General features: G+C 37.5%; 2 protein-coding genes across 3 annotated transcripts in view; one reads left to right on the top strand and one right to left on the bottom strand.

Moving 5' to 3' along the window:
- LOC148949733 (uncharacterized) overlaps positions 1-25,876 on the bottom strand; it is a 111,836-nt gene that overhangs the window by 37,856 nt on the left and 48,104 nt on the right. For both annotated transcript variants that reach the window (XM_089093078.1, XM_089093079.1), the window contains exon 7: positions 21,778-21,950. In XM_089093078.1, coding sequence (XP_088949204.1) covers positions 21,778-21,950 — 173 coding nt within the window. The remainder of the gene's footprint in view (positions 1-21,777; positions 21,951-25,876) is intronic.
- LOC148949734 (uncharacterized) lies at positions 797-11,559 on the top strand. The gene is made up of 3 exons (XM_089093080.1): positions 797-849; positions 9,292-9,423; positions 10,366-11,559. Exons 1-3 carry the CDS (start codon positions 816-818, stop codon positions 10,818-10,820), a joined length of 621 nt encoding a protein of 206 aa, XP_088949206.1. The 5' UTR covers positions 797-815; the 3' UTR covers positions 10,821-11,559.

Here is a 25,876-nt window from a genome sequence, read left to right as displayed (position 1 = left end):
AATGCCCATATTCGGAGTGTTTTTTTCTATTTCTGACCTTGAACAATCCTTGAAGTTGAACCACACCAACAGTTGAAAAGTGCCAACCTACGTGATGCATACTTTCGACGTTACGACGTCACTGCTATTATAGAACATGCTGTTTTACTATTTTGGATATATGCAACGTTGAATGCCCGAAATTTGGCAAAGAAGGGCGTACATTACCATAATCTGCCAGCCAGTATTAATGCAATGGCAGTCAGTGTAAATCTTGGATCGACTGTAGGCCATTTTCAAATGTCTAGTTTTAGGAGGTCTTAAGTGCTTTGAAGAAAACGGAGCAACTTGCTCGAGATCTCCGAAGACAGGGATCTCTCTGGTTGTCGAGAGATTATCGTCATGAGTGGCGCCCCATTTTAGACAGGTGGTTTGGTGCTAGGGAGGATCTGTGGTAGTTAGGGGGCAATAGTATGTTAGATGGGCGCAATAGTAATTTAGATGCTTAGTTAAAAATGGTTATGCCAGGAAGGCTTAGAATGGTTAGATACTTGGGTAAAAAATGGTAAAAAGCAAAGCATGGGACTACTGACGAGTCTTCCAATCTAATTGCTTAAGGAGAAAAAATCCTTGCTTTTGTAGCTTGTTACTAAAAAATATATTATTCTGTATTTTTGTTCCTTCAGGACCGAAAACAGTTTGAGGATTTTCGGAGAGTTATTGCAGCAAAACGAAGAGTTCAAGAGCACTCAAAACTGGTTGACAATGTGTTGTTATCACCGGTGAAAGTTGACAAATCTATAAGCCATGGCTCGTCTTTAAACAGGTCCATATCTATGTCGTGTGATGCATTAGTAACAGAAACTGGAGGTCTGTATCCTCCTTTATTTTTATTATTATTGGTAAACTATTGTCATCGCCAGTGAAAGTGGAAATATATAAGCCACGGTTTATCAAAAAGTTCGTGGTAACGAATTGTAAGTAAGGAGCGACTCGGCTCAATAGTAACCGAAACTCCAAAAACCAGAATTTTGATATCCATATATACATCAATAGGATCAGATTTTTATGCTGATTTCAAACATATAAGTTTCACTAGGTTTACTCTTACCCATCAAAAGTTAAGCACCTGAGGAAATTTGCCTTATTTTCGAAAAAAGGGAGAAACGCCCCCAAAAAGTCATACAACTTTAATGAAAATCACACCATCCGATTCAACGTATCAGAAAACCATACTGCGGAAGTTTCAAGCTCCTATATGCAAAAATGTGGAATTTTGTATTTTTTTGTCTGAAGAAAGATCACGGATGCGTGTTTATTTGTTTTTTTTTGTTTGTTTTTTTTTTTTTATTTTCCCAGGGGTGATCGTATCGATCCAGTAGTCCTAGAATATCGTAAGAGGGCTCATTTGAACGGAAATCAAAAATTCTAGTGCCCTTTTTAAGTAACCGAAAAAATTGGAGGGCAACTTGGCTCCCTCCCACAATCATTTTTTTCCCAAGGTCACCCAATCAAAATTTTGAGAAAGCCATTTTGTTCAGCATAGTCGAAAATCTAATAAATATGTCTTCGAGGATGACTTAATCCCCCAGAGTTCCCAGGGGAAGGGCTGGAAGTTACGAACTTTGCCCATTGTTTATATATAGTATTGGTTAATGGGAAGTATAAAGACGTTTCAGGAGGGATTTTTTTCTGATGGGGGGGGGGAGCTGGGGTCGGAGGAGGATGTTACGGGGGAGGATCCTTCCATGGAGGATGTTTCCTTGGGGGAAGGGACATTTCTATGAAGGGGCGCTGGATTTCCCAGCATTATTTAAAAAACGATTAGAAATTAAATAAAAAAACTAGTATTTTCAACTGAAAGTAAGGAGAAACATTAAAACATAAAACAAACAGAAATTATTACGTATATGAGGGGGTTCGCCCCCTAGTGAATACCTCACCCTTTTCGCTAAAGTTTTTTTTAGTTCTTTCAAAAGAGCTATCTATTCTAATTGACCGGCATTTGTGATTCAGGGGTTTGTGATTCGAGCAAAATTCAAACTGTAGCGTAAAGAGCAAGGTATCGCCGAAGGGGTAAACTCCGTAATATAAATAATAAAGCATACGAATATAGAGACTCGTTGCATGAGTTAATTCGTAAGTTACGTCAGAGCAAAATTTCGAGAAAGCCATTTAGCCAAAAAAGTAAAATTAATATGCAAATTTCGTTTTAATTATTTATGTATGGTGAGCATAAATCAAAGCTGCATTAATTCAAAAACGTTCAGAAATTAAATAAAACAAAACTATTTTTTTTTAGCTGAAAGTAAGGAGCGACATTAAAACTTAAAACGAAGAGAAATTATTCCGTATATGAAAGGGGCTGTCCCCTCCTCAATACCTCGCTCTTTACGCTAAAGTTTGAAACTGTCACACAACTTTATTTTTTAAAACAATAAAAACTTCAGCGTAAAGAGCGAGGTATTGAGGAGGGGACAGCCCCTTTCATATACGGAATAATTTCTGTTCGTTTTAAGTTTTAATGTCGCTTCTTACTTTCACTTAAAAAAACTTGTTTGTTTTATTTAATCTTTAAATAGGTTGTGTAGTGTTTTAGTACCGGAATCAAGAGGGTTGCATCATCTGCGAATTTGAATAACCAAAGCACTATCATCGCTAATGAAAATAGGCATATTTACAAGCCATGACTTATTTTTATTAAATTAAAAAAAACAAGTTTTTTTAACTGAAAGTAAGGAACGACGTTAAAACTTAAAACGAACATAAATTATTCCGTATATGAAGGGGGCTGTCCCCTCCTCAACGCCTCGCTCTTTACGCTAAAGTTTTTTTATTGTTTAAATAAATAGAGTTGTGATAAAGTCAAACCTTAGCATAAAGAGCGAGGCGATGAGGAGGGGACAGCCCCATTCATATACGGAATAATTTCTGTTCGTTTTAAGTTTTAATGTCGTTCCCTACTTTCAGTTTAAAAAACTTGTTTTTTTTAATTTAATTTTTTAACTTTTTTGAATTAATGCAGTTTTCGATTTTGGCTCACCGTACATGAATAATAAAAACAAAATTTGCATATTATATTTGGTTAAATGCCTTTCTCGAAACTTGTTTAATTTTATTTACGAACGTTTTTATTAGTGATAAATATACGTAACTTAGAATTAACTTACGTAACGAACTTCTATATTCATAAATTTTTAACACGTTTATTAGGGGGTTCGCCCCCTAGTCAATACACTGCTCTTTAAACTATAATTTGAATTTTTTTTCCAGTTCTTTAAAAATGACCTCTTAATCACAATCAGTTGATCAGTTGAAAAACTTCTTTTTTTTATTTAATTCCTGATCTTTTTCTTTAATAATGCTGGGAAATCCGGCGCCCCCTTCATAGCAATGTCCCTTCCCCCATGAAAACTTCCTTCATGGAAAGATCCTTCCATCTATCCCCCGACCCGCTCCTTCCCCCACCTACCAGAAAAAAACTCCTATGAAAAAGTCTTTATAATTCCCAATAACCAAAAGAATATGTTAAAAGTGATTAAATTTAATAATTTTCAGCCCTCCCCCTGGGGACTTTTGGGGATCAAGTCATCCTAAAAGACATTTTTATCATATTTTCGACCATGCTGAACAAAATAGCTATCTCAAAATTTTGATCGGGTGACTTTGGGAAAAAAATGAGAGTGGGAGGGGGCCTAGATGCCCTCCATTTTTTGGTCACTTAAAAAGGGCTACTTTTAATTTCCTTTCCAATGAGCCCTCCTACGATATTCTAGGACCACTGGGTCGATACGATCACCCCTGGGAAAAAGAAAACAAAAAAAAACACACAAAGAAACACGCACCCGTGATCTTTCTTCTGGCAAAAAATGGAAAATTTCACATTTTTGTAGATAGGAGCTTGAAACCTCTACAGTAGGGTTCTCGGATACGCTGAATATGATGGTGTGATTTTCATTAAGTTTCTATAGCTTTTCGGGGGTCTTTCCCCCTTTTTTCGAAAATCAGCCAAATTTTCTCAGGCCAACTTGATGACACTTATATATTTGAAATCAGAATTAAAATCTGATTCTTTTGATGTATCTATTGGTACCAAAATCCCGTTTTTTAGAGTTTCGGTTACCATTGAGCCGGGTCGCTCCTTACTTACAGTTCGTTACCACGAACTGTTTGATATTCGTCTATCTGTGTGCTGAGAGATGCTTCAGTGACAGGACCCGAAGGGTTTTTTCATCCTTCAAAAATGGGAAGCATCTAGTGATTTTAAGAAAACTATAATGAAACCCCTTTATTATAGTAATCACAGAGGCATTTCTTCGGGAAGCAAATTTTGTTTATTGATGATACTTACAAGACTAAGGGATTCTGTAGATAAAGTTTTAAGAGAAGCACAGCGTAGTTTTAGGAAAATGAGATGATATATCAATTTAAAGTTTCACGTTTAGACTAATAAATGAAAAGTGTCATAATCACCAGACTTTTTTAGTCCGCATTTTTTAAATATGAAGAAGCACCTTATTCAATAGATAGAAAAAGTTTCAGCAAAGATTTTAGTGAAATTTTTCCGATCCTTAAATAGTATACCAGATAGATAAAGGTTGGTAGTTGATTCGCTTTGAAACCGGGAATTAAGCATCGTTGTGTCATATCCCCATTTAGATGAATTATTTTGATGGAATTGGTCCAAAAGAACACAAGGAAAGACTAGGAGAACATGATGTCAAATAGTATGGTAAACTTTCTTGGGAAGGAAAGGCACTTATTTTTTCCCAGATTAGTGATTCTATGGGTATTGTTAAGTTATTTATGTGGTGTTTTCCTTATTATATCCTTGTGGATAATATTATTTTGTTTTTTCTTTTTTTTACTCCGCATTTCTTTTATATTGCGGGTTACAAATAAACTTACTTATTTACTTAGTAGAGGGAAATTTGTTAAGTGTTTTCCGAAGGAAGTGACTAGATTGGCAGATTGCCAAAGCTTGTGCCCTTTGGCCATTCATGTACGGCCAAGCAAAAAGCAGGTCGTCCCGGGGAAGATGTCACAAGACAAAAAAGGTTGCAAGCAATTTTTCGAAATCGCCGAAAATTTTCTTCGAAATTTGCTTTTACTGTTTGGATAAACATAGATAATATTTATAGTTATTTTTTTTTTTTTACTAAGCTTTGAATTTGAGTGAAAACATTTAGTAACTGGGTAGTTTTTTAAAACTCAACTGGCTTTTTAATTTTCACTTACTAAGGGAACCAGGAGAGATTCAAGAGGTGTATTTTAAGCATCCGGCTTAGGATTTTTGGTGATGGAGATTTCAATTTTGCACTATGCTTCCGGCCCTATCCTCTCTCAAGGTGCCATATGCCACCTTACTATGGCTTTGCCAAGACAAATTTGTAATTAATCATTTAGATATAAGCATTAGAATTGAAATGAGCTCTCAGACAGCTTTCAACGCTGTTTTGGAAGCCTGCTAGTGCTGGAGAAATAAGAATAACAAAAAAAGATATCAGTGTTTTAAGCTCTTTTTCAAAATTTTCGAAAAACTATTTTCGTAATTAACTTTCACTGTTAAGATAATCATAAACAAGAGTTTTGATTCCAAAAATAAAGTTAAAGCATTCTATTCCTGTTTTTTTTTTCAAAATTTATTTAGTCTTCACTAACGAAATGGGCTGGGAGGAGGAGGATGCAAGAGGGGAAGTTCCAAACCTCCTGTTACAGATCTTCAACCATGGAGATTATAATGGTGACTTTTCTATACTTCTCCACCTTTCAACTCCAGAAAGGGTGCCCAAAAATGCAATTTTTGATACTATATGACATTTTACGATGGCATTACCAAGACAAACTTAAAAAAAAAACGCAGATGTGACCAAGAGCTCCAAAATGAGCCATTAAGCATCTCTCTACGATGTTGCAGGTAGCCTGCTGGTTCTGCTAGTGAGCGGACGAGACGTGAGACTTACTACGGGAGCTGGGAAGGGAATTATACATTAAAGAAGATTATAAACCTCCAGTTAAGGGTTTTCGACCATGTAGATTATAATTACAAACATATCGTGTCTACCAGTCTTTCTACTTGAGAAACGGCACCAAAAAGTGCCCTTTTGGTGCTACATAGTACTTACAGATGACGTTATCGAGACAAATTTATAAAAAAAAAACGAAACCCACCAATATATGACAGTAGTTTTAAAACAAGGCAATAAATATCTCTCTACGATGCTTTGGTTGCTTGCTAGCCTTGATAGAAAAAAAGGAAAAAAAAAAACACATCAATGTTAGCAATGTAAAAGTGATGTTCTTTGCTGATGGTGGTGGACTGTAAGTCTCCTGCATAAGGGTTTTCAGCTATGGTGATTCCAATGGTGCACACTTTGTTTCTATCCGTCACCATTTTTGAGGAGTTTCGAGCTCTTTTTAGAAATTCGTTTCACTTTGTTTTCGCAATAAATCTTACTATTAAGATTATCCGACACAGTAGTTACCATTCGTAAATCAGCGTTAAATAGCAGTTCTTTTCATTAGACACTTTTAAAAAAAACTTTTAAATTTCGGGTACTGTGAGCTATGATTCGCTCTTTACTAAGTTACAGGTATTATTATAACCATGATGTACTTCTGATAAAGTAGCGACGTAGAATGAAAGAAACCATGACTACCCAAGTTATCAAAATACATTATGTACTTATCTCAAGAACAGCTTGAGGGATAGATTCAAAATTTTTAGGTAGGCGGAGGGGGCATCCGGACCTCAAATTTTTACTTTAGAGGAGAGTCGAAGATAAATAGAAATAAACCATACATCTTGTTTATCAACATGACTCTGTTCGGAGGGAGGAGATGTAGGAACCGTAAAATTTGTGTCTCCAATCAGCCTAAAATAGTAGCCTTCGGCAATAGTAGCCTTAGCGAAACTTTGAAGCTCTTCATAGTAAAGTAGAGAGGTAAATCAAAAGACAGTGTATTCGCTAGAGCTATTAAATAATCGTATCTGTAAAATTTTGGGAACCACTCTGAGGATCAACATAAAGCTTTAAGGGAGTGATTACAGGTCAAGGAGACATCAAACATTATGTTTAAGGAAAACGGCATGAGTGCCAAAGCATATTTATCTCCTAAATGATGGTCTGTCCGAAAAAGAACTAATGAGTTTTTCTTGAAAGGATGAGTTATATATCTGCAAGCTATTGGGTCAAAGGAACCCTTATGCACAGAGAAAAAAAACTTGAAAAAGTAGTTTCAACCGAAGAGGGGCTCAAACAGTTTTTTCCAATCAGCAAGGATTCATAATACTTTTGTTTCACTCAGTTATTTGACTTTGAAAGTTTTTCATCATTCATACCGAAAGCCCAAAAAGATTTTGGACAAGCAAAAACGGGGCCTTACACTTCACCTCTCCACTACGCTTGAAAATGACATACATAAGGTTCTTGGCCAAGTAGACCTTTAATTTGGTTGTATTTATTCATGGTGTCCAAAATGGGTTTTTGTCCAAAAACATTTTGTTTTTGGCTCTGATAAGCTCATAACTTATGGTGCCAGTAGATAGAACCTGGTAGACTTCAAATGAAAAAAAATGTTTAGAAAATTGTTTGTATAGATATTTGACACTTAAAATTGGGTCAGCAAGTTTTGTTTTCTCACAGGGTATGCATACACTGGGCTGAATGAACTAAAGAAGGGAAAATTACGTTGAAATCAGAATGAGTTACCTTGATCTTAAAAACCCCAAAATAGGTCAAATATCATTTTTTTTCCCACCAGGCGTAAAACTTTCAGGGTAAGTAGACTAGCTCAGAAGCACCTTAGCAAGGAAAATAAACTTTGGAAGAGAAGTGTGGTCATGTCGATTCTTGACGCAAATAATATGTATTTATTCAAACTGATCAACTTTATTCAAATCATTGTTACTATTAATATTGCAATTTGTATTATTATTATTATTGTTATTAAAAGTTTATTGCACAAAACTACTGCTGATCGAATGTTTTGGGTAAATATTCAAGTTTTGTTCGAATTTAAATTACAACCCAATATTTTAATCTCTAAGCAGAAAAGCCCCAAATTTTTTTTTACAAATACCTGTTAATACCCTGCCATTTAAAAACGAACAGAAATTAGTTTTAACAGCATTTTGAAAAAAAAGAAGTTTTTAAGCAAAAGTGAAGAGCCTTTTTTACCAAGTGGAAGCATTTGTTGACCTTTAATAGTCTCTTGCTGAGTCCATGGACGTTTCGATATTTAGCCCTACGTTTTCATCGGAGCGTGTAATGACGGAAACCAGCATATTAATATTTACATCAAATCCTATACAAAATTTTGATGCCGAGGAATATTCATAACCTGGTGAAAGATCCTACGTATTTCTAATCTTCTTTTTCAGTCAAATAGCTTGCAGAGGCACCAAATTCGCGAAAATTTAGGGTGGGGGGCAAGGAACTTTCATTTTTTTCTAATGAATACAAAAAAAGCTATTTTTCAAAATCTAGAGGTGGTGATTTTGTCTTTTTCGATTCTTTTTCAATAAAAATAGTAAGAAATGTACTTTTCAAAATCTAGGAGGGCAATCAAATCTTGGAGGAAGGGGGCAGTTGTCTTCCCATTCTCCTCCGCACCCAAAATTGCGTCGCTAATAACTTGACATATCTAGGGTTTCATTCCATTCAAAGCTTCAAAGTTGCCTAAGTCAACAAAAACAGTAATATTAAATTTACAAATCTAAGAAGTTTCAAATTCTCCCAGGAAAAAATCTCCATACGTTTCAATATGCTCGTGGTTAGATAGGACAATCTAGTTTGTAAAAATCTTTTTAAGAGGTTTGGTATAATTTTTCACTAGCCAACTTATAACATCCCAAAGGAAAGAAAAGACATGCCGGAATCGCTTCAAATAGTTTTGTTTTGCTTCTCTAGTATTTTATTTAATATAAATTAAAAGTTCATGGGAGGGAGTAAAGAATGAATGTTTGAACAGACTGGGGAAAGGAAGACTGCTTGCAGTTGTATCAGCATCAGGCGGCTTGGTCCTGCAAGAATTATTAGCAGTAGCAGTAGCAGCATAATATTCTAAGGTCTTCGACTCAATCGTAATTTCTTACACGTCTGGGTGAGGCAAGCATCCAATGTTGTGAAAAAAACACATCACTTTTGCATAACATCACAGAACTACATCAAAAACGGACCTTTGAACAGGCTTCAGGGGAGGGGGAATGATCTCATCTGTGTCGGCCTCAGGCGGGTTGGTGTTGCAATGAGTTATTAGTAGCAGTAGTATAGTTTTCAAAGGTTTTCGATTCCACCGTATTTTTTACAGATCTGGAAGAAGCAAGTGTCCATCCTTATGAAAGAACTACATCACTCATGCAAGCAAAAAGTCGTGACGCACAATTACCTGAAAACCTTTGGGATAGTCTAATTTCCCAAAGCGAATCAGAAAACTTGCAAGGTAAGAAAACAAAACTTTAGTCGAATCTCTTCACACGGATGCACATTCTGTTCTAAAGTCAAATCTCCCAAGAGAAAATTTCTAAGAAAAAAAGAGAAGCTAATTTACACAATAGTTGGGAAATTTAAGCTTAAATATGCCCCTTCTTGACACACCAGTCCCTTCTTTTTTAAAACCATTCTCCTTCTCTCAAGTTTATACTGCAGATTTATGGCATTATGTGTGTCAACTTACATTAGCAGAAAAAAGAAATTAATTCTGTTTGGTAACCATCTGGGCATATTCAGGTGCAACTGCATCAATTTTGCTTGGAGGAGGAGGCGGGCATGGTTTTCCAGTTTTCTTTAAGAGTTTAGAAGTAATTTTAGAACTGACTAAGGAAATAAGAACAATGATTATTCCAGTAAAACTACGAAAAAATAGGCTAACTTGGCATTTGAGCAACAGAAATGTTTTGGCACCAAAATGTTCAGAAAAATTCGGTTAATTCCATATCCAAAATCGGCCGAAATCTCCCATGCAAAAAAGCCCCTCCTTTCATAAAAAAGAGTAAAATGGAGGAAAACCTTGAATATTGTGCTAAGTACAACAACAAAGTAGAAATATATAATTGACAGCCATACGTTAATGTTATTGGTATGCGTGTTGTTTTTGTATATTGGTGTCTAAATCGCAAATGTAGTTACTAAACATGACTATTGTCATTATTATTTCAAATAATAATAATAAACACGAATAATCTAAATTCTGTTACTTTGAAACTCTATAAAACCCGCTTCCAGTTAATGTAACAGGTATGTAGCTTTACCTCCCTTTTTCATACAGTAATATTTTTGAAAACTACAGAAATATCATTTTTATTTATACTTAAATACTATAAAGCACAAAAACACTAATATTTAAATTAGACTTTGCACATAGTTAATTATTCTGTCTTTTCAGATACCACAGAAGGTTCTGCAGCATCAAGCACAATGTCTACAGAAAGTGCTAAGTTCGGAAGACTTGACTCACTAAACTCTGAAAATACTGTCTCCAGTCCCTCCCACGTAAAGTCATTAAAAGTGAAATTCAAAGGGTGCAGCACCTTCCACGATGACCCAGGTGGTCCCACCGAGGTAACTGAGGCACTGAGTTCAAGCTCCAATAAATGCCCTAATCTATCCCCGTTAAGAGTTAGGAGTTTAATGACAGCGGAAGAGAGACATCAAGAAAAGCGAAAAAGAAACAATGAAGCAGCAAAAAAATCAAGGAAAAATAGGAGATACAGAGAATTAGCAATTGTTAAACGTTTGGAATGGCTCGAAGAAGAAAATAGGCAACTTAAACTCAAATTTGAAGAAGCGGAAAGGAGACAAGAAACTGCAGAGAACAACGACGTAAACAGACAAATTTAATGCCAAGGAAAATCCTTACATTTTAGGTGAGGTGTGGCCAACCACGACCCACATGTCGCATGTGTGCAACACCTTGATCATTGCAACAACTTGTGTGCAACATGTGTGCAACACCTCGATCATTTCTCCTTTTCGTGAGGACCATCACACATTTGCAAAATATAATGGGTAAAGTATTGAAAATCAATGTTTAAGCGAAATACATCAGTTTTGCATGCATACATTCAAAAAACCACTTTCGAAATTATGAGAAAAAACTAATGCTGATTTCAAACATACTTCTCAACCTTACATTTTTGTAATACCTACTCTACGAAACATTTTCCAAATGGAGAAACTTGGACCAAAAAGCGTTAGCAGTTTTAGTGCAACTTGCACATTTAGATAGTTTTCTCGAAAGTAAAACTGGTCAAACACATAAGACACTCAAACATGACGAACGCTATCCTGCAACACTAATTACGATGTGCAAGTGCCCTAAATGAGATCAATATGTAAAAACTAAGTGAAAGAGTAGAGAAAAAATACCGAACAGGTAAAAGAACTATTATTTGATCATTACATTTTTTATAATTGATGTATTTTTTAGTTTTTGGTTTTAGCGTCATGCAATTTTTACAATTTGTGTTTACTATTTTTTGTTTTTCATAATTGATATATTTTTAGTTTTTGGTTTTAGCGTCATACAATTTTTACAATTTGCGTTTACTATCATTGCCATTACGTAATCTATGTTTACCTACACGAACAATATTAAACGCAATTTTAATTTTGTATGTGGCCTGGGGGCTGTCATTTGGGTTGGCTGCCCTTAAACTAGAGGGATGTTTGAAAATATCTTTTTTTAAGATTTCTTAAAAAACATGAATATTTGGAATGTCAGAACATATAATCCCCGCATGATCTCAACCCATATCCTTTAGGTGAGACTCAAGTGCCATTGGGAGTTCACATTTGAAAGATAGCTGTTTAATTTTGATAAGTTTTAGATTTGTACAATGTTACATCTGATTGAATTACATTTGAAAAGTTTTAAAATTAAAAGTTTAGGTTTGAAAGGATAGTGTTTCCTTCAAACTGGGCAATGAGTGCATACATTTCATATACCGAGTTATCAATTTTTCTCAGAGGGCGGGGAGAAGGCAAAACAATCGTAAAGGGAATATTCTTGCTTTTTCGTTTTATATTCTTTTTGTATTGGGTAAAACTATTGTAAATATTATTAGTGCTTGTTTTTGCAGGTTGATTTAATGATATTTTTGGAAAGCTGTACTTGGATTTGTAAATAAACAATGATTATCAAAAGTACTTTAAATGTCTTATTACGAGCCTCTATTTTTGACGATCTCGTTTTTCCCGAATCGGTTCTTCAATATCTCTGCAAATTTCGAAAATTTTTCATAAAGGAATGTATATTTGCCGTGGGTTGGGGAGTAAAGCTACGATATTGTCAGATTTTAGGACGGTCATGTCGGGAAAAAATTTAACCAACTGAATTTCATTGAACAGCATGGAGGGTGCCTTACTATTGAAGAGACTTAACTTCAATCATATGAAATATTTGTTGCTCCTCCAAACAGGATTTAACCTGTTGAAGACTTCAGCTGATTGTCGAATCCTGCGTTTTGTGTCGCGTTTTGTGTCGGGTTTACAAAAGGATTTTTTCGAGGGGGGTACAAAAAACTTAAATAAAACGCATCAGAAATCGGTGGCAAACACTGCTTTAATGGCCCTTGTCTTTGCGTATATGATAGATATTGTCGTAGTTTCATGTAATCATTGGTAAAGGATCAAAATAAAGAGGGGAGACTTGGAGGTTCACAGCCCTTTTTATATATATATAGGGTAGTTTTTGTAGGTTTTAGTGCCACTCTTGGATTTCATTTGAAACAAAATTTTAAATAGAGGAGCTTTAGAGGAATAACTTTAGAGGAATAAGTCTATATATGAGTTTTTTGGACGAAAAGATTGTACGTAAAGAAGAAGTTTTCCCAAACGGATGCAATTACACATTAATTATTATTTATTTTTTGGTTTCTTTCTTTCTTTCTTTTAGACCAGGGTATTCCGTATCAAAGGCGTTGCCGTAGCAATTTCAAAAAGAGCTCATTTGATTGGAAATTCGAAAGGGTTGTGCCCTTTTTAATAGCCGAAATTGATTGGAAGTCAAATAACACCCCTTCTACGCCCGCCATTTCCCCAAACACATCCAATCAAAATTTTGAGTAAGCGATTCTGTTCAGCGCAGTTGAAAGTTCTGGAAAATAGGTCTGAGGATGACACCCCCCCCCCCACAACCCTCAGGGCAAGGGTTGTAAATTATGCCCTGGGAGCATATAAGCTTCTTATAGAAGACGTTGTAATAAAAACTTCCAATCGGGCTTATTCGATTGGAAATTGAATGGTCTAGTGCCCTTTTTAATAGTCGACAGTGATTGGAGGGCAACTAACCCCTCTCTCACGCCCATCGTTTCCCCAAACACACCCAATAAATAATTTTGAGATAGCCATTCTGTTCAACATAGTTGAAAGCTCTAGAAATTAGGTCTGGGAGGATGAAAGCCCCCCTCACAGCCCTCAGCGCAAGGGTTTTAAGCTCTGCCCTGGTGGCATATAAGGTGTTTATAGAAATCGTTGTCGCAATAGCTTCAAAAAGGGATCATTCGATAGGAAATTTAAAAGGCTAGTGCCCTTTTTAATAGTTGAAAGTAATTGGGTGGGCAACTAACACCCCTCTCACGGCCATCATTTCCCCAAACACATAACAATCAAAATTTTGAGATAGGTATTTGTTAAACGTAATTGAAAGGTCCGAAAATTATGTGTTTGAGGATAAAACTCCCCCCAGAGCCCTCGGGGCAAGGGTTGTAATTTATAGAATGGGGGCATATAAGATTTAGAGATATATTAGAGATATAGAGAGCGTTGTTGTAGAAACTTCAGAAAGGGCACGTTCGATTGAAAATTGAAAGTTCTAGTGCCCTTTTTAATAGTCAACTGTGATTGGAGGGCAACTAACCCCTCTCTCACGCCCATCATTTCCCCAAACACATCCAATCAAAATTTTGAGATAGCCACTCTGTTCAACGTAGTTGAAAGATCTAGAAATTAGGTCTTGGAGAATGAAAATCCCTCTCACAGCCCTCAGGGCAAGGGTTGTAAGTTCGGCCCTGGGGGCATATAAGGTGTTTATAGAGTCGTTGTCGTAGAAACTTCAAAAAGGGATGAGTGGATAGGAAATTGAAAGGGCTAGTGCCCTTTTTATTAGCAAAAAGTAATTAGGTGGGCAACTAACACCCCTCTCGCGGAGACCATTTCCCCAAACACATCCAATCAAAATTTTGAGATAGGTATTTTCTTCAACCTAATTGAAAGGTCTGAAAATTATGTCTTTGAGGATTACACTCCCCCCACAGCCCTCGGAGCAAGGGTTGTAAGTTATACCCTGGAGGCATATAAGATTTTTATAGAGAACATTGTCGTAGAAACTTCAGAAAGGGCACGTTCGATTGGAAATTGAAAGTTCTAGTGGCCTTTTTAATAGTCGAAAGTGACTCAAGGGCAACTAACCCCGTTCTCATGCCCGCTATTTCCCCAAACACATCCAATCAATATGTTGAGATATCCATTTTGTTCAACGTAGTAGAAAGTTCTGGATATTAGGTCTTTGAGGATGACAAAACCCCATATCCCTCAGGGCAAGGGTTGTAAGTTATGCCAAGGGGGCATATAAGGTTTGTATAGAAAGTGTTGCCGTAGAAACTTCAAAAGAGCTTATTCGATTGGAAATTGAAAGGAATAGTGCCCTTCTTGATAGTAGAAAGGGATTGGAGGGTAATTAACCTCCCTCTCTCCCCCACCATGGAAATTAGGTCTTTGAGGATTATAAACACCCCCCCCCCCCCGTGCCCTCGGGGCAAGGGCTGTAAGTTATACCCTGAGGGCATATAAGGTTTTTATAGAAAGCGTTGTAGAAGAAACTTCAAAAATGGCTCATTCGATTAGAAATTGAAAGGGTTAGTGCCCTTTTAATAGTCGAAAGTGATTGAAGGGCAACTATCCCCTGCAAATATTTAGATAACTTCAATGACCCTAACCATGAAACGATCTGGGCATTATGCAAGCCAAAACATTTACCACGAGATGTCTCTTGCATCATTATTGCAAGTATCTACTATCCTGAAAGCGCCAAAAACAGACGGCTGTTGGTATCCTACCTTCAGTCTACGTTAGACACATTACGTCAGCGGTATAGCCACCCAGGCTTCATAATAGCTGGTGACTTCAACCAAACAAAGAAACAATGGCTTGCCAATACGCTGGGTATGTCACAAGTGGTCAAGATACCCACCCATGTGACCGGGAGCACCCTTGACCTTATTCTTACAAACATTGCTCCATATTACAAAGACGTGTCTTCGAACGGGCCATTGGGCAAATCGGACCATCACACTCTGCTGATGAAGGCAAAAAGTGAAATCAGGAAGCTTAAGAAAATAAAAGTACTCCGGAGACCTATCACGAGGTCTGCTATTAATACGTACGGAATGTGGGTCGGTACTCACTGCTTCAGCGAAGTATACAACGAAAGCGATGTCAACAGGAAAGCAGAAATATTTCAGTCCCTACTCTATGAAAAATACTTAGAAGTTTTCCTGGAAATGAAATTTGTCGTGAGCGAATCTGACAAGCCCTGGATCACTCCAAAAATAAAACAGCTGATTCGCGAAAAAACCACTGTAAGGCAGTCAAGTGGTGATGCAACGTCGTTACGATTATTAAGAAACAAAATAGTTAGCCTTTGTCGCGAGGCAAGAAAGTCCTTCGGAAAATCCCTTTCGGACCCTGAAATAAAAAAGGATCCCCGTAAATGGCACCGTCTAGTGAGGCAGATTGCTGGAAAAACAGTATCATCCAGTATCCGTATTCTGAACGATGATGGGTCACTCGTGAGTGCAAATGACGTCAACAATTACTTTACTGAAATTTGTACATCCTTTCCTGCCCCAACTAACACTGAAATAGAGAATCTACTGTCAATATGCCCTGACGAAGGTGAAATCAAAATAGTTGAGCATCAAGTTTTCAAAGAGCTGAACAAGTTGTGTCCATCCAGTAGCTCTTTTCCTGAAGAGCTGCCTATAAGGTTAATACGAGAGTTCTCTCTTTTCCTGGCCAAGCCACTTGGACACATCATCAGCGAATGTTTCGCCCAGTCAACTTTCCCGTCGTGCTGGAAACGCGCATTTGTGCGTGTTATACCGAAGACTAAAACACCCAAATGTTGCAACGAGTTACGACCGATATCAATCACATCTACCTTAGCAAAAGTCACCGAGTCATTCATCCTGCGTGAATTGCTCAAGCAAACGCGGGAAAACATAGACCGTTACCAGTATGGCGGCCTCAAAGGTTGCAATACCTCGATATACCTCGTGCGCCTAGTTGACATTATCTTTAAGTGGCTTGACATGGGCAGTACTTTCATCGACCTAGCTCTCGCCGATTTCAGGAAGGCATTTGACCTGATTTGTCATCTTACGGCAGCAAAAAATATGCGAGCAATGGGCACACAGAAGCCGTCTCTTGCATTAGTAATGAGCTTCCTTCAGGACAGAATGCAGTGTGTATTTCCATTGTTTGAAGGTGACTTGATCTCATACTGGTCTAAACTTACGTTTGGATCCCCTCAGGGTACAAGACTTGCTGGTTTCATATTTATCTCCCTCATCAACTTCCTCCTTCAGAATTTCGAAGAGCGACTCAAATTCGTCGACGATTTATCATTTGTCCTCAAATACCTCGTCAGAGAAGGTGTAATCGAACGTCAGTTCAGCGAGACCCTTCTGGCATCCTTCTCTGAGGACTGTGAACGTTACAAGTTGACACTGAATGCAGATAAATCAATGATCCTCAGGTTTTGCCCCTTAAAACGTGATCTGGAATTCCCGCAAGTCCCTTTCCCTGTTGTTCCATCTGCAAAATTCCTCGGAGTCACATTATCGATGGACTGCACATTCACCGAACACGTGGAGAAGGTTATTAAGGCCGGCAATGCATCACTTCAGATCCTAGTCCTGATGCGCAGGTTTGGCTGCGACACTCAAAGCCTAAAAAATGCCTATATTACGTATGTGAGACCTCTACTCGAATATGCCGTCGCTGTCTGGGGACCTTTTGTCCAGAGCACCCACTATCTTTGCGATGACCTTGAATCTTTGCAGAAACGAGCTGTTAACATAATCGTTGGTAACAGAAGTGACGACTACAACAAACTCTTGCAAGAACTGAACCTTGAATCTCTCAGCGACAGACGATTATCAATGATCATGTCCCTCGGCAAGTCACTGCTATCTTCGCCCCATCACAGACTGATCCTCCCACCTGATGCTCCTGTTAACCAAAGAACCAGATCCCAGTCGAAGCTACAACCCCCTGTCTGCAGGACCAACCGCTACAAAAACCCGTTTGTCCCCTCTTTCGTAGAAGCATACAACAACAATTATTGTTATTTTAATTCACGTTTTTTTTTTTTTATAGTGTTATTTGTATTTTTTTTTTTTTTTTTTCATATTTTTTTAAATAAGAAATAAATTATCCATGGAAAAGCTGTTAGATCTTAATAAAACTATGTCTATGTCTATGTCTTTTTAATAGTCAAAAGTGATTGGAGGTCAACTAATCTCCCTCCCGCACCCACCGTTTCCCCAAACACATCCAATAAAATTTTGAAATAGCCATTTTGTTCTACGTAATTGAAAGATCCGTAAATTATGTTTTTAAGGATGGCAACCCTTCATAGCCCTCAATGCAAGAGTTGTGCGTTATGCTGTTGGGTCCACATAATGTATCAGAGGCAGCGCAATACCGCTGCCTTAGTAAAGAACGATATTGGCACAATGTATTATTTTTGGTTTCTTTAGAACAGGGAAATTCGTATCGAATTTGTCGTAAAAACTTAGAAAAGGGCTCATTCAATTAGAAATTGGAAGGGCTAGTGTCCTTTTTAATAGTCGAAAGTGATTGGGGGGCCACTAGCATCCCTCCCAGGACCAGTACCTAAATAACAACAAAGTATACGAAAAAGTTAATATCAATGCTGTAAAGGTTGCTTATGATAATGTCAAAAAAGCCTTGGATGATCTTAGTCTCACATGTAGGATTAATGATCAACTTTATCGAAAACCCATTCCTGTCAGACCGGTCATTCCTAGATTTTATGGTGCACCCAAATTCACAAACCAGATATTCTCTCGTAAAAACTTAGAAAAGGGCTCATTCAATTAGAAATTGGAAGGGCTAGTGTCCTTTTTAATAGTCGAAAGTGATTGGGGGGCCACTAGCATCCCTCCCAGGACCAGTACCTAAATAACAACAAAGTATACGAAAAAGTTAATATCAATGCTGTAAAGGTTGCTTATGATAATGTCAAAAAAGCCTTGGATGATCTTAGTCTCACATGTAGGATTAATGATCAACTTTATCGAAAACCCATTCCTGTCAGACCGGTCATTCCTAGATTTTATGGTGCACCCAAATTCACAAACCAGATATTCTCCGTAGACCTATTGTGTCAACAATAGGTTCAGCTACACAAAATTTGGAAAGGTATTTGGCTGGTATTTTAAGATCCATAACTCTCAGCAGCATACACACAATAAGAAATACCAAAGAAGCAGTTGAAAGGCTAAAAACATCAACATCTTGGAGAATACCACAATGTGGAGTTTTGATGTTGTATCTTTTATTTACTAGCATAACCTTGCCACGTTTTATACCAGCTTTAAAATCAGCTTTGGAAAATGATGATTCCTGGAAAGAACTGACCAGCTTATATAACACAGAAATCATTATTCTCACGTCTTTATGTCCGAGCAATGCTTACTTCACTTTCAGGCATCAAACTTACAAACAGAAGTGGGGTATACCAATGGGATCAGCCTTGGCACCAGTTCTTAGTGAGGTATTTCTACAATATATCGAAAATAATATCTTCAAGCAGGACTTCAAGGATCTCCAACTCTACATGAGATATGTAGATGATTGCTTAATAATTTTGAATGGGACAGAAGACAAATTAAGATCCTTTCTCAATACTTTCAACCAGCAGGACCCAGATATAAAGTTCCCCATTGAACTTGAAAATAACCACAATTTACCCTTCTTAGACGTTCTCATTAACAAACGGGAAACTAGGTTTGACTTGAGTGTATATAGAAAGCCAAGTCATACTGATAGATATCTGAGATATGACTCTTATAACCACCCCATAATAAACAATTCTGTAGTCTATTCGTTGGTTGATAGAGCGTTTGTAGTGTGTTCCTCTGATTTTGAGCTGAAGGCTGAACTTGATCATATAAAAGATGTTCTTATAGCCAATGGCTATCCCCAACAAGTCATTGATAAGGTTATTTCAAGGAGAAAGATTAGCACAAAAACTAAGAGCTCCCCTAAGAGTGAAGAAGATAAACCCTTTTTGTCATTACCTTATATTAAGGGAGTTACTGACATTTAAGCTCCAAACTCAAAAAGCTTGGCTTTAAGGTGTTTTTTCCTTCTGGAATGACCATTTCCTCCTTCTTAAACAAGGGCAAAAATAAGATCACTTCAGATCCAGCAGGAGTATATGAGATTCCTTGCAGTTGTGGTGATATCTATATAGGTCGTACCATGAGATCTCTACATCACCGACTAAAAGAACATGCTGATTCCATTGATGCCTGCCTTAAAGAGACAAAGCTTAAGGAGGAAGATAGTTTTTCTGCACTGGCACTTCATACTTTTGAAAACTCTTCTCACTCCATTGAGTTTGACCAGGCTCAACTTATTGCTATTGTTCCACAACTCTTAAAACACAAAATCAGAGAAGCTCTGGAAATTTCTAAAAACAAACCAGCCATCAATAAAGACAATGGAGGGATCCACATCAGCGAAATTTGGGATCCCATTACCCATAGGCTAAAAACTCGCAAAAAACTCCACCCTACTTCTATAGACCCCACCTATTTGAGATCTACTAGGATAGCAGCCATCAATGCCTCTACCAAAATCCGGGCCATATTAAAACAATAATTCCGGGTTCGACTTATTATTAGTGTTGTGCAGTGATTTTAGTTTTATTTTACTTAGTGATTTTATATTCTGGCATGATACTTGATTTTGAACCTGATGATGACAGGCACAGGTCCTGTCGAAATAATCGTTTGAAGAAAAATTCAATACCTGACATCCATAGCTTAGGTAAGCTCAGTACCATCGACCATTATCATTTTGTTCAACGTAGTTGAAAGTTCTGAAAATTAGGTCTTTGAGGATGACGACCCCCCACAGCCTTCAAGGCAAGGGTTGTAAGTTATGCCCTGGGGGTATATAAGGCTTTTTATAGAAAGTATTGTCGTAGAAACTTCAAAAAGGGCTCAGTCAATTGGATATTGGAAGGACTAGTGCCCTTTTTAATAGTCAAAAGTGATTGGAGGGTAACTAACCCCCTCTCAAGCCCAACATTTCCCCAAACACGTCAAATCAAAATTTTGAGATAGCCATTTTGTTCAACGTAGTTGAAAGGTCCTGAAATTATGTCTTTGAGGATGACACTCTTTCCAAAGCCCTCTGAGCCCCCAGGGCTCAAAAAGGGCTCATTTTATTGGGAATTGTTAGGGCTAGTGCCCTTTTTAATAGTCGATAGTGGTTGAAGGGCAACTGACCTCCTCTCACGCCCAAAATTTCTCCAAACACATCCAATCAATTTCTTAGAGTTTCGATTACTATTGAGCCGGGTCGCTCCTCAGGGCCAGGGTTGTAAGTTATGCCCTGGGGGCATATAAAGTTTTTTCTTATAGAAAACGTTGTCGTAGAAACTTCAAAAAAGGCTCATATGATTGGAAATTGAAAGAGAAAGTGCCCCTTTTAATAGTCGAAATTGGTTAGAGGGCCACTAACCCCCCTCTCACGCCCACCATTTCCCTAAACACATCCGATCAAAATTTCGATATAGGCATTTCGTTCAATGTAGTTGAAAGTCATGCAAATTAGGTCTTTGAGGATGACAGCCCCCACACCTCTCAGGGCAAGGGTTGTAAGTAATGCCGTGGGGGCATATAGGGTTTTATAGAAATCGTTGTCGTAGAAACTTCAAAAAGGGCTCATTCGATAGGAAAATGAAAGGGCTAGTTCCCTTTTAAATAGTCGAAAGTTGTTAGAGGGCAACTGATCCCCTGCCACGCCCACCATTTCCCCAAACACATCCAACCAAAATTTTGTTTAACATAGTTGAAAGTTCTGGAAATTAGGTATTTTAGGATAACAACCCTCCCACACACAGCCCTCAGAGCAAGGGTTTTAAGTTATACCCAAGGGGCATTTAAGATTTTTATAGAAAGCGTTGTCGTAGAAACTTTTAAAAGGACTCATTCGATTCGAAATTGTAAGGGCTAGTGCCCTTTTTAATAGTCGAAATTGATTGAAGGGCAATTAACCCGACTCTCACGCCCACCATTTCCCCAAATAAATCCAATCAAAGTTTTGAAAGAGCCATTTTTTTCAACGCAGTTGAAAGGTCCACAAAGTTTGTTTTTGAGGATGACACTCCTTTTACAGCCCTCAGGACAAAGGTTGTAAGTTATGCCCCGGGGGCATATAAGGTTTTTATAGAAATTGTTGTCATAGAAACTTCAAAAAGGGCTCATTCGATTTGAAATTGAAAGGGCTAGTGCCCTTTTTAATAATTGAAAGGTATTGGAGGGCAACTAACTCCCTTCTGATGCACACCATTTCCCCGAACATATCCAATCAAAATTTTGATATAGCCGTTTTGTTCAACGTCGTTAAATTGAAAGGTCCAAAAATTATGCTTTAAGGATGACAAACCACTCAAAGCCCCCAGGGTAAAGGTTGTAAGTTATACTCTGGGGGCATATAAAGTCCATATAGAAAGTTTTGTCGTAGCTTGTCATACCTGAGGTCCTTTGATGCACAGCTCTCCTTCAAAATTGGCAGGAAGTGCAGCTCCAGTTTCAAGGTCAATTATTTTCACTTCAGTTCGACTTATTGGTTTTCCACATGAGCCAATTTGTGATCCTTTTAGTGGAGAAACATGTGCAATCGGAGAGGTCTCTGTTAATCCATATCCTAAGGAAAAAATCCATTTGATTCAGTGTTTCACCATCTACGAATTGTACCAGTTTTCATTGTCAATTTGAAGAAATGGCATCAAACAACCCCCCCCCCCCAATAGGCTGAACTTGACTCTAGAAAAGAGACTTTTTAAACATAGCGCTTCAGCTTTTCAAACTCAAATCTAGTTGGGAAATATCCTAATAGAAAACAGAAAAATACATTTTAAATGCCTGGGCTATAGGTTATTGTCCCCTGAGTGTTTGCAACTGATTTTGTGGGTTGACCCAATTTTAAATAGGGGATCCAAAATACTATCAGTACAGAGTCTTTCTTGAATGGTCCTTTACCAATTTACTGTTTGAATTGGTATCACTCATGGATTAAATCGTGTTAATACGTTGGCATTTGGCGCAGTTTCACGAGATATACAGCTAAACTTGAGCCAAACTACGCCTACCTTCAGGATTCTATTTCAAATCTAAAGCAATGCAAGTGTAAACTTGGTCAGGGCTTCATGCTTTTTGCTGAATGAACCAACTAAACTGTTTTGAGGTAGAAACGTGAGATTTTGACAACAATCTTGAAGCCATGGGTTTTTACTTTTATAAAAAGTGAGAAATTTGTATCGTGTAAGAGTCAAATGTTCGATTTAATATGCTAAGTGAGCGAAGATAGTAAGAAAGGTAAAAGCAATACAAGGGCTATATGCAAGGATGAAGACACTAAAAATAATTGCCAGATTTTAAGCCGTGTTCACCAGATTGCCAGATTTTGCACTTGCCAGATTGCCAGGTCTTATAATTGCCTGATTTTAAGGTGTGTTTTAAGCTGTGCTTGAGTTGGAGAGGCAGGGGGCCGTAATTTCTGAACTGTTGGACCATACTCAGACCCTCAGCCCCTTGGAAATGTCCTTCACATGACTTATTTCGCTTTCCTTTGATTTCTTCCCTGGCTATATTTTTGAAATTAGCCCTCGGGCCCTCACAGTGCCACGTACGGAGCTCAGGCCCCACTGGTATACATGTAGATGTTCCGAAGCGAAAATTCGCGTTGAACTGAAAGGAAATGAGTGGTATTAGCAATAATGCATCCTGGCTAGCAAAATGTCTGTTCATCTATTTTGTCACCTCTCTTTTCTTTTTTTTATTTTATTTTTTTTCTTAATTTTTTTTACCATGGTCAGCACTAAGCCATCGGCTGTCACAAATGACCCTTGCTCCAGTCAGTCAACACTTTGGCTTTTTGCCGACGATACTTGTTTTGATCGGGCATATGGTACTCACATGATTTTTCTTAAATGTATCGCTCTTACTACTAAACTCCTGAATAAATTTAATTTTCCAATCTCTCCGTGTATGCTCATTCTTTATCAGGCCGTTATTTGAATGTGCCTGTCCATCCTGATAATCCCGTCTTTCCAGTGAACTAATTCAAAGAAAATCGAGTAAGTCCAGAAGCGTTTCCTCAGGATTATCTACAAAAGGGTTAAAATCCTACACTCCTTTCTTACTAGATGACATTTTTTACTAACTTTGCCATCTTCAATGCTTTCCGCTGCTATCCCCAATGTATTAAAGATCCATGCTGTTAATAAGAGATTTGAAATTAGTTTTATCCTCTTCATCACAAAGCACTTTGATAGGTCTTAATGTCTTTCCAGAATCGAATAGGGTTTTTAGGATTCATTCATTTTCATTTCTCAAACTAACTGTAAGTTATTTCTTATATAATCAATCCCCATAGTTTTCTGTCTTGTTTTTTTTTTAGCATTCATCGTTTTTTTATTGTCTTAATGAGAAATTTCAGAAATTGCAAAGTATGAATTTTCGTTTCACAACTGTTTGCTAAGACTTGATGTTGCCATATTGATTTCCTGTTGACAATGAAGCTTCTTTTTGCCCTTTTCAATGACAAATCATGAAGGAGTTTTCTTTAAACATTGCTTTTCTCTTACTTTTTAATTTTATAAGACCATTTGTTCGATGCGATCCCCTTTAAAAAAATGAACAAACAAAAAAAAACACACATTTGGGATTTTTTTTCTGAAAAAATAAATGCAAAATTCTACATTTTTGAAGATAGAAGCGTGAAACCTCTACAACAGGATTCTCTAATATGCCAAATTTTAACAACGTGATTTTCATCAAGATCACTTACGTTCTTGGGAGGGGGGGGGGGGGGGCTCCCCCTTTCTTCAAAAGTAAGGCAAGCTTTATCAGGCTCATAGCCTGAGAGAGCCTGGGTGCTCCCCTCATTTTTGAAAATTGGGCAAATTTTAGCAGGCTCAGCTTATAATGGGTAGCCATTAACTTAATGTATTTTATATATTTAGAATCATCATAAAAACTGATTATTTAGATGTATTTATTGCTATCAAAGCTCCCTTTTTTAAAATTTCGACTATTATTAGTTCGTATTGTTCCTTACTTGCAGTTCGTTACCACGAACTGTTTGATACGCCACAAATCACTCCTGCTATAGCGGTTGGTTATTTTGGCAATTACATCGTATTTATTAGTAGAGATGCCTCAGGAGGTCCGGTTGCCCACCCGTGCTGCCACCTACAACTTTTTTTTACATAATTTATGTCTGTTTGTTGTCAGTGAGAATGAAAAAACAGGAACTTTCTCACATTTTTGTATGTTTTTATGGATTTTGTCAGTGAGAATTTGAAAAAACAGGAACTTTGTCGCATTTATGTCTGTTTTCTTGGATGTTTATGTCTGTTTTATGGATTTTGTCAGTGAGAATTTGAAAAACAGGAATTTTGTCACTTTCATGGATTATTGAGTCATTAACCAAATCGTTTCCGGGCATAGTTAATGACACTTCCTTCCTGTTGTTGTTCGAGGCAAAGTTAATGACACTTCCTTCCTGTTGTTGTTCGAGACAAAGTTAATGACACTTCCTTCTCGTTGTTGTTCGAGCCAAATGTTATGAGTTTCCGGGAAACAGTTAGATCGAGTGTATCCAATATTTGTTGTTGTTGTTCGAGCCAAATGTTATGAGTTTCCGGGAAACAGTTAGATCTCGTGTTTCCAATATTTGTTGTTGTTGCTCGAGGCAAATGTTATGAGTTTCCGGGAAACAGTTAGATCGCGTTTTTCCAGTATTTGTTGTTGTTGTTCGAGGCAAATGTTATGAGTTTCCGGGAAACAGTTAGATCGCGTGTTTCCAGTATTTGTTGTTGTTGTTCGATGCAAATGTTATGAGTTTCCGGGAAAAAGTTAGATCGCGTGTTTCCAGTAGTTGTTGTTGTTTCCGAGGAAAATGTCAAGGTCAATGTTGTTGTTGTTTTGGGCAAGCTCCCAGCGAAAGTCAAGGGGAACCACGTGGTCAATGGGTCAATGGTCTCTTTCTCCAGGTTTGTTTTTGGCACGCTCTCAGCGAATGTTATGATCCGAGTATTTGTTGTTGTTGTTGTTTTTGGCACGCTCTCAGCGAATGTCATGATCCAGAAATAGGAAATAGATTGTTTCCGGGCAAAGTTAATTAATGTCTGACAGATGACGCCAAGTTAATTAATGTCTATGGATTTCGACCAGAATTATTTCCGAGGCAAAGTTTAGATCACACATGACAGATGATGTCATGATTGATTAAATTGTCTCCGGCGCGAAGTTTATTAATGTCTGGAGTTCTTCCAGAAGAACTGTCTCTGAGCGAATGTTTAGATCTTAGCGCGGGAATCAGGTTTCCAAATAATTTAAAATGCGCCAGCGCAGAGATGCCAAACATGAGGAACTCGCTGAAATTACGTTTAGGGATAATGTTGGCGAAACCGTTTTAGCCATTTTATGGAATTATTTCGGCGAAACAGTTAGAGACATTCTAAAAGATGATTTTAGAAAAGGTTTTAGAAGAGAATTTAATGGTAAAACTCTGTGGTCGTTATAATACACAAGTTCCATTTGAACAGTGTTGTGAGGTCCTCTACC

Source organism: Artemia sp. Qi Xiang Cuo, chromosome 8 (genome assembly GCF_049724085.1).
Source record: "Artemia sp. Qi Xiang Cuo chromosome 8, ASM4972408v1, whole genome shotgun sequence".
Classification (NCBI taxonomy): Eukaryota; Metazoa; Arthropoda; class Branchiopoda; order Anostraca; family Artemiidae; genus Artemia; species Artemia sp. Qi Xiang Cuo.
The sequence above is the reverse complement of the archived record's forward strand: the minus strand, read 5'-3'. Positions and strand labels throughout refer to the sequence as shown.